The sequence below is a fragment of the Acyrthosiphon pisum genome, chromosome A1, assembly GCF_005508785.2.
Source record: "Acyrthosiphon pisum isolate AL4f chromosome A1, pea_aphid_22Mar2018_4r6ur, whole genome shotgun sequence".
NCBI lineage: Eukaryota > Metazoa > Arthropoda > Insecta > Hemiptera > Aphididae > Acyrthosiphon > Acyrthosiphon pisum.
This window is the reverse complement of record NC_042494.1, coordinates 129,425,041-129,435,341: the sequence shown is the minus strand read 5'-3', so window position 1 is coordinate 129,435,341 and position 10,301 is coordinate 129,425,041. Positions and strand designations below refer to the sequence as shown.

At 27.6% G+C, this 10,301-nt stretch overlaps 1 protein-coding gene across 1 annotated transcript; it reads left to right on the top strand.

The window, feature by feature from the left end:
* The first annotated feature begins 3,304 nt into the window (after nucleotides 1–3,304).
* On the top strand, nucleotides 3,305–9,962 carry LOC100164885 (aldehyde dehydrogenase). The gene is given in 10 exon segments (XM_008188090.3): nucleotides 3,305–3,544; nucleotides 4,008–4,112; nucleotides 5,034–5,301; nucleotides 8,512–8,702; nucleotides 8,781–8,894; nucleotides 8,961–9,063; nucleotides 9,145–9,329; nucleotides 9,467–9,502; nucleotides 9,504–9,632; nucleotides 9,768–9,962. Coding segments are annotated over 10 exon segments (1,329 nt in total). The 5' UTR covers nucleotides 3,305–3,508; the 3' UTR covers nucleotides 9,930–9,962.
* Nucleotides 9,963–10,301: the final 339 nt, after the last annotated feature.

The following is a 10,301-nucleotide window of genomic DNA, read 5'->3' as shown; positions in this document are numbered from 1 at the left end:
AAAGCGGACCACGTGAGTTGCCAATCAGTCAAAGGTTACTATTCAGTACAATGTTAATGTATATAGTTATTTGTAAGAAAATACATATCGAATCTTAACAAATAAAAATGAGAAATATCTCATAGGTACTTAAAGATAAAAAAAATAAATTATCAATAATAACTGTTGGCTACTGCTCTAAGTAGCTTCAAGATTTTTCAAGTTATTTCTATGCAAGTATATTAAAAAAACCTAATTTAGGTTAATGTCAATAGCCTTCTGCCTTTTAGGAACTATTTTACCATGCATGGTTTTAAAATCCAGTCGAGTCCACCCGTTCCATTTGGATCCACAGGAAACTCACACGTTTATTCATACCTACTATCCTATCTACATATTATCTACCCAACTATATTAGATTCGTTAGTAACAATATTATGTTCGTTATAAGTTCTTGTTGACTATTGATTAATATAGTAATTTCAAATCAATAAATTAATTAAGTTACCGATAGGTAGGTAGGTACCCAATATCTAGAAAAATAATACTTTGTACCTAGATAGTGGATGGGTGCTTTAGTGATTTCCCTTAATTAATGTACCTATATAGGACATAGTTAATTAAAATTTGTTTTTAACGCCTAATTTAAAAGGTAATGGTTTTATGAAAATACAACAAGATTAAAAGACGAAAATAACTTGAAGCCACAAGTTACTATAAGCATACAATTAGTGCACACTGGCACACTGCAAAATAGCCTACTATACTATTAGGTATATTATATTATGTATAATATATGTATATCTATTAAGTACATAATATCATATTTATATCATAAGTTGTATATCTTTTCTATAGTATACTGGTATATTAATTAACATATACATTAATTATTGATTTGATATGACAATGTCAACTATTGAACTATACGTCTATACAGGCTTTGATCTCATCCAATTAAAAAAATTAATAATATAGTTTAGCAGCCTGACTGCATGAATTTTCGTTTCTTAATTTATTAATTTGTTTCATATTTTAGTCACTAATCACTAATCAGTATAATCACCAAATCTGAAATCATAATATTATATATATTTTATACCTCATAACATCATATACCTACCCTACTATATAATATGATCTAAACACCAAATTAACTTATTGTTTTTAACTTTAAACATAGAGTGCTGATGTTGAATAAGATCTAGGAAAAAAACAACGAATAAATAATGTTTCAAATTAACATCATAAATATACATAATATATACATATATATATACAGGTTGATTCAAAATTTTAATACCTAAGCATTAAATAACTGCACTATTACAGTGTACACTATTCGCTATACTCGCTAGTACAGTCTATATAAATATATCAGTTAATAATTAAGTTGTTTATTGAACATGCTGATTAAATTTGATAAGTTGATAATTGATAATTATTTTAAGTATAATTAAGTACCTACCTACTAATGAGTTACGACCTTGAGACCTTCTTTCTCTTCGCTATTCGCTCCCACCTCAAATTAAAGTGCGGGAAATTCGAATTGTGTCATGATATATATTTGATTCCCTATTTCCCTAAATAAAACATTCCTAATAATTTGTTAATACTCGAATTGGGTTCGCAGCCACAACAGTTGTGGTTGTCGTAAAATGTAATCTTTAATTATTAAATTTTTTGTAATATATTACCTATTTATTTACTGAATTTATATTTCACTTCGGAGTTAAGCCACACAGCAATACAAAAAAAAAAAAGAAAAAGAAATATTTTAAGAGAGAAATGTTTTTGATGCTTTGTTAATTTGTTATACAAGCCTTGAATTTTTTAAGGGGGGAGGGGTGTCATAATTTTGCTATATTGTTAAAAGTTATAACTATTTTGTATATAGGTACTAAGGTAACCTCAATAACGTAATATATTATTATTATTATACAAGTTTAATTTTGAGAAAGATGTGTCATTTAAATGCCTATCTTCTCTAATTAAGTTATTAATCTAATAAGCTATAATTATAATGCAAATTGCAAATATTAATTATGGACAAAAAATTTTTATAACTACCATACCAATATTATGAAAAAAAAATTCAATAATAATTGTATAGGTACCTAGTACCTACATCAGAGTAACAGTAGACAAAATTTTTTTTGAGGCTTTATAGTAAACCTCCAAGTGGTATCTTCTGAGTAACGCTAGCGCGAGGCTAAACTTACCCAAACTAGAGTTTTCAAAAATAAATAAGCGTGGATCCACCCAAATCATTTACTCAATAAAATATGTAGGGTACAGGTATTTGATAAAATACTTCGGGACCCAACTACTTATGCCATGTTTTGAATTTGGGACTCAACTCAGGGTTATCCACTTATACCTAATAAGCTAACTTCGCATCAGGTATATCGTCAGCAGGTGTAAAATATTTAAATGGGTCAAAAAGTATGACAGGTAGTGAGGTACCTACCTACTTGTTAGTTGTTACGAGTGACCGGAGTGAGTTTACGACTCTCTTAAAATTAAAAGTATATAATATTAAGCATAGTATTTATTACCAATAAACTATACCATAGTCGTGATTCCGGGGGTGCACACTAAAAATTAGGGCCCACAATTATTTTGAAAACAATTATAGATACAGACAAATGTTTTATAGATATAAAATGCACTAAAAATATTTATTTTATTTTATTATTCATTCTAATAAATATTACATAACAATATATAGATATACGATTTTATGATGATAATCGATGTTTAAAAGGAACAATATTTTTGAATTCGCCAATAATTTCATTAATTTAATTTACACTTAATTAATAATTATAGGGCCCTTGTCGTTTTTGGTGAAGAGTCCGGGGTAGCCCAGGCACCCCCTGTGCGCGCGCCTATGAACTATACAAATTACTAAATGTCTTTTAATTGTAACTAATAAGGTGTATAATAATTAATAATACTATCCTTACCTATGTAACTATTAATTAGTATCCATTCGAACATAGTTTAACTATACAAATACAACTATTGTACCTACCCGGGCATCATAATAAACTGATTTATCAGAATATCGTATTTACAAAATAGTTAGAGAAATGAGATATTATATAATAAATTATAATTTATAATCGCTATTGAGTATTGAATATGTTATAGGTACCTAGTAATTAGTATAGTAATAAATTATTGGTATGTAATAGTTATTTATATTATAACATAAACAAGATATCCCCACCATTCTTTGAGAAGACTATGTTTCTATGATAATATGCATTTGTATCTACAAAAAAATAATTAATATTTATGTTTCACCAACCAAACACCTACCTATATATATACCTAGGTGTGTACTGCAACGTGTTCATATTTTGTTCAGTGTGTTTACTGTCATAATTTACGTTATCTATACTCGCGAAGTCGCATAATATTAGTGTAACATTCTAACGTAAGCCCATAAGTAAACTTGTAAACTTAGTAGTAATACCTGTAAGACTGTTTTGTTCATTTAATCAAATTAATAAATACAAATATGGCAAATCCAAATGTGAAAATTCAATATAATCAGGTAAGTACCTCTTTTATAATCCAAAATTGTATACAAATATTTATACAATTATATACCTACCCACCTAGGTACATCTTTTTAGTCTTACTTAATAAGTTTAATTTTATGTTTAATTGGAATAACAATTTGTTTTTATTAATCCTTCAATAAAGTATTTTGATTTATTAGTTAATAAATTATAAATTATAACACTCATAAGGTACCTATCAAAATAACTTTTACCAGTTATATTGAAAAATACTTACTGGGAATTTTAACCCTCCAAGGTACTAACCAGATCTAATTTGCTACCAGAATCCACCCTCAATATTGAAAATCAAAGTATTTTACTGCTACAGAAGATTTTTTTTAATATTCTATTAACAAATATACCTGACATAGGTAATAATTATATAGCTATGTGACATGTTTGTATTTCACAAATAAGTCATAACTGTATTAGAGTAATTCTCTATTGTTTTAGATATTTATCAACAACAGTTTCGTAAACTCAGTAAGTGGAAAAACTTTTGCTACAATCAATCCGGCTAATAAAAAGACAATTACCAATGTTGCTGAAGGAGATAAAGTAAGATAATATTACTTAAATCAGTGTAATAAATATTTTTCATAAAAATCTAATTTAATATGAATAGAATTTAATATTATTAATTTATAAACATTAATAGTGTCAATAGTGTGTTGGTTAAATTATGTCTAAATGATTGTCGGATCATTTGAAGTCTTTAAAGAACATAAAAGACAGAATTATTATTATCTTATAATATAAGTAATGACTAATGGGTACTAATATATCTAGTAGGTAATATATTAATACTCATTATCTATTAGTTATTATCACAATTATTTAAGATAATACATAGGTATAACCAGTGTCATAGGTATAACTGGCGTGTCCAACCTTTTTTAACTTGCTGGCCATATTTGAAATTCATATTTATACTGTGGGAAGACGCGGGCGAATATACTGTACAGGTTTTTGTTCATTCCGATAAATACAATAAATATATTATTATATATTTTGTTCACGGAATATTTCCCTGTTAGTCCGGTTAGTCGCGTAGTGTAAGTTGTGTAAGATATTTTATAATTCTTAATAGCTCATTAAAATAACATTTTTTTTTAAATTATAATTTTTATTTTTATTTATACTACTTAGAACCTATACAAATTTCTAATTTTATAAAATTTTCGGGTCGGTTGGAATACTTTCGCAGGTTGTAGGCACGCATGTAGTCTACTATCTAATTGTGCTTTTGCTAATAAAAAATATAATGAAATTTACTAAAAGAGAACCACATGATTACCATTATAATTAGTTTTTTACCAGAAACCAGTCTACTACAAATATCTATTATGAAATAACAAACACAAACAACTTTTTTGAATCTATAAATTAATTGAAATTTTATATTTACATTTTAAACAAAGGTATGTGAACAAATTGAATGAAAGTAAAAAAATTATTGATTATCTTGTTTTACTATAGGAAGATGTTGATTTGGCTGTTAATGCAGCAAGAGCTGCATTTCAACCAAATTCTGAATGGCGTACAATGGACGCATCTGCTCGAGGCAAATTGATCTATAAGTTCTCAGAATTACTAGAAAAAAACAAAATTAATTTGGCAAATTTAGAATCATTAGACAATGGTAAACCGTATAGTAGTTCTTTATTAGACGTACAATTGGCTGTTTCAATTCTTCAATATTATGCTGGATTTGCTGATAAAATTCATGGAAAAACTATACCATCAGGTAGGTTATTATAAATATATTATGAAGTAAGGCTAATTTATTTTTAAGGGGTTATCACGGGAGGGGTGACTTACAAACTTTGAATGTCTGGATGTATATTTACTAATACAGTATGTTTTCGTTAACATTGATTCACTATTACATCGTAGAATTTTGAAACCTAGTGTTTCGTACAATGCAAACATTTCATTATAATAATGTTTCCACTTTGTATGTAATTGTAATTTGTAATCAACCTTGCATCTATAGTGATATATACTTATAGAATCCAAAAGTTTTTTTCAGGGCTAATATCAATTTTTTTGATATGCCTATCTACGTTGTTACCAAGTGTACGAAAGTATATGTGATCTCAAAGACAGAAAATATTCCTGTTTAAATTATTAGAATGTCAGTGCACTTATAATTTTTTCTCTCTCCAACCCTTGCTCAGCTTGGACAAAACACATTCACTCGATATGTTCTCTTATGGTTTTTGAGTAATCTTATAGGGTCTTATTTCATCCGTTATACAAATTATTAAAGACAAAAATATTTTCAAGGGCTTGGCATATCATGTTGCCTGAATATTGTCTTAAAAAAAAAAAAATGTAATATCCATTTGAAGGTACAATTTATTTTTATTTTTTTTATAAGTTCAGTATAAAGTCAAATAATAAATAAAACCGAAACCCTCAAAAATATTTTTGTTGTTACTTTTTATAAGTGATTTTACCCAAAAACTATAAAAAAAAAAAACAATTTTTCACCAGATTATATTATTCTGTTTTAGATTCTGAGTGGAACGATGAATGTATTGATTTTACAATGATGTGTGTTTTTTTATTTATTTTTTTATTTTATTTTTATTTTTTTATTTTTGTGTCTGTCATCACCTTTTAGGACAGTAAAAGTACTTGGATTTTCTTCAAGAGTACCTTTTCTGATAGGAAAGTGAATCTAGTTGGTACTTTGGGGAGTCAAAAGTAAAATTTTTCCAATAGTTTTCAAAAGCGCCGTGAAAAACAAAAGAAAAATTAAGGAGAAACGGGAATTTTTACGCAAAATCTGTTTTCGAGAAAATTGGTTTTGGTTTTTGGTGTAACTTTAAAACGAATGACTGTAGATACATGAAATTTTCACTGGTTGTTTATGTGTATTTCTATTTTCTATACATGATAAAATTTTCAAAATATTTTGATTTGTTTTGGGCTGTTTACGGTCAATGTCCATAAGAAACTGAAATTAAATTTTTATGAGCGTTTGAAATTCATATTTTTACAACATTTGGTATTCACTCGATTTCTTGCGTAACAAGATTTTGTTGTAATTAAAAAACGAATGACTGTAGAAACTTGAAAATTTCACTGAATGTTTATATTAGCATTTTATATATACGATAAAATTTTGAAAACAATTTGACTCTTTTTGAGCTGTTTACGGACATTGTAAGTTTTCAATTTTTTTAGTTTTTTTTTTCTATAAATATCAATAAAGTTTTATCTATTGAGCCAAAAAGTGTAAAAAATTAATACAGGGCTCCTGATACATTGTTACAATAGCAGTTGAAAAATATTACAAATACATAGGCACAATTTTTTTTTATTAGCATTTGAAGTTCAAATCTTGGCAACATTTATCAAATTTAAAATTGAATAATTATTTTGTAGTTAAAAATGTATAAAATGTTCAACTTTTATATCTAAGGATTGAAAATTTAAAACAATATTTCACGTAAATATTTAATTCTGTTACCAAAAATTCTAAGAAATACATAGGCACAGTTTATTTTTATAGTCATTTTAAGTTCGAATTTGGACGAAATTACATATTAAAAAACCTGGAATAACTATTTTAGTTATTTTGTTGTGATTGTATAATATTATTTGTGGGTACTTGAAACTTCTAAAGTATACTATTATATATCTATGATAGTACCACGGTTTGTTGTTGATGTATAACGCGTTACCTAATGGATATTGTGATATGATTATTTTGAAAATTATTAATAATACTATAGATAAGTATATCTATAATAATATGTATGTCTAATATCTAGACTGACAAACCGTCTCCGCTCAGAATCGTTTTTCTTATACAGTGATATTATATCATTGAATTCAAATTTAATACTATCCATTATACAGTGACCCACTTGTAACTTACTGTACAGCAGAGAGACATCCACTTACCCACCTTTTTTTTTTTAAAGTTGTCGAACACTAATAACTAGAGAGGGCATGTTTACGCTCCAAAAAATTTAAAAATATGCTTAGAATTTATTAAAAAAAATATGCATCCATAAAATTCTTTACCTATTTAAAACTTATTTAATTTATTAAAAATTAAAAATAGTAAATAATTATTCTTAAAATTAAAAGTTTAAAAAGTTCTTTTTGAACTTTATAGCAGTGGTTCTCAACCTGGGGGGCGCGCCCTCCTAGGGAGGCGTGACAAAATTTCAGGGGGGCGTGAAAATGTTGAAAAAAAATTTTAATTGTATATTTAATAATAGTTAATTTTAATTTTAAATTATAATTATTTTTCATTGAAGTTGTATTCATATTAATCCAATAACCAACATTAAAGTATAGTTTACATATAAATATTATGCATACATCAATCTTATAGTAGTGATGGGGGGAGGCGTGAACTCATAAAATAGTTTGAAAGGAGGCGTGGACCTCAAAAGGTTGAGAACCCTTGCTTTATAGAATTGTTTGTTAATGTGAAAATAATATGTATAGGTATGTATTAGAAACCAAATACTAACTAAGCATTAAACAATTTTAAAACATAACTAGGAACACAACTGAAATTAGTGAAATTGTTCAGTACCTACTCCGGCAACAATAGTGTTTTAAATTTATTTTTGTCCCGGAACAATGCCGATAAGGCATAGTAATTGAAATATCCAGAAGAACCCTACACCCCACCACCATGAGCGAAAACCAGCTATCTCGATCAGAAATTTGAATTCTTTGAGTGATGAAATTAATTTTTATCATAATCCTCATTAATTTAAATGTTATAAAAAACTATGATAAATGGATAAACATCCAATCTCTACTAATAATATATCTTATACGGATAGAGTCCAAAGCATATAAAGTTTACATGTAAAATATCTAATGATATTATGTGTAACATAGTAATTTCTAATTTCTAAAGATTAAAAATGTTCACTTGCGCTGTTATTAGTTATTATTTGTTAAATATTACCTTTTATAGATGGACCATATTTTACTTTCACCAAACGTCAACCTATTGGAGTAGTTGGATCAATTATACCATGGAACTATCCAATTGTTTTAGCCATAGTAAAATTGGGACCAGCACTTGCTACTGGATGTACTGTTGTATTAAAACCAGCTGAACAAACTCCTCTTACTGCTCTGTATCTAGCTGCATTATCAAAAGAGGTAAAATTTAAAATATATACATAAATACATTATTATAATATTCAATATAGGTAATATAAAATATTTTATACCTTTTAGACTGGATTTCCTGATGGAGTCATTAACGTTGTACCTGGGTATGGTCCAACTGCAGGTAAAGCTATATCTAGCCATCCAGATGTAAATAAAGTGACCTTTACTGGATCGACAGAAGTAAACATCAATTATTAAATAACGCTCTCCATGATTTGAATTTAATATATTTTTGTTTAAAATAAGGTTGGAAAATTAATTATGGAAGAAGCTGCCAAGTCTAATTTAAAACGTGTTTCATTAGAATTAGGCGGTAAAAGTCCTCTTGTAATATTTGATGATTATGATGGTAAACATTTTGAAAATTGTTTTGTGCATTTTTAATTTATTTATACAATTATACTGTATTATATATTATTATCATACGCAGTCAACGAGGCTGCTAAGATTGCTCATGATTCGGTATTTGTCAACATGGGTCAAAATTGTTGTGCTGCTTCTAGAACATTTGTTCAAGAAAACATTTATGATGCATTTGTCAAAAAAGCTGCAGAATTGGCATCTAATAAGAAAGTTGGAGACCAATTTGATGCCAATACACAAATATGGCCTTTGGTAAGATTTTATATTAATAATAACTGTATATAAAATATTTGATGTAGGAATATTTATTATGCATGTATTTGTCAACCTACTTTAATAAATCATGTAAAATTATACCAAATATTGTTTTACTTTAATTATATTTTCAGGTAAGCGAAGAACAATACAACAGAGTTCTTGAGTTATATCGAATCTGGTAAAAAAGAAGGTGCCAAATTAGAAGCCGGTGGATCTAAAGTAGGAGACACAGGTTATTATGTGTACCCTACTGTATTTTCAAATGTGACTGACAATATGAAAATTGCTAGAGAAGAAGTAACTATACTGATTTTAATGATTTTTTAGAATAGATGATATTAATTAATGTAACAACCACCATGTATAATTGTATAATGCTAACCACTAAGTGCATCTTTTAAAAAGCATAATGTGTTATTTGTATTTGTTCAGATATTTGGACCAGTTCAGCAGATTATTAAATTCAAAACTTTGGATGAAGTGATAAACCGAGCTAATGACACTAAATATGGATTGGCTGCTGGAATATTAACTAAAAATATGGATACTGCCATGAAGTATATGGACAATATTAATGCTGGTTCAGTTTGGTAATTATTTAACAGTAAATATAAACAAAATGGTTTAAAATCTGGGATATAATTTAAAATACTTGTGAGGTTAGGGGATAGAAAATATTTAGAGGGCTTCAGGAGATTTTTTTTGGTGTATCCTCCCCATAGACCGGCCCATCCTATACTAAATACATTGATAGTCGCATGCCAACATAGCGCAGTGATGCAGCCCATTTATGGATCAGTGCTACCATAAAATCTTGCATTCGGTGTATTAAAAAATAACTTAACTGGATAACAGTATTATAAAAACGTACGAAAACACTCAAAACACTACGAGATAATATTATATTATAATATTAAAACGATTATTTTTTTACCGTATCAGAGTACTCAGTAACCGAAAAGCGCC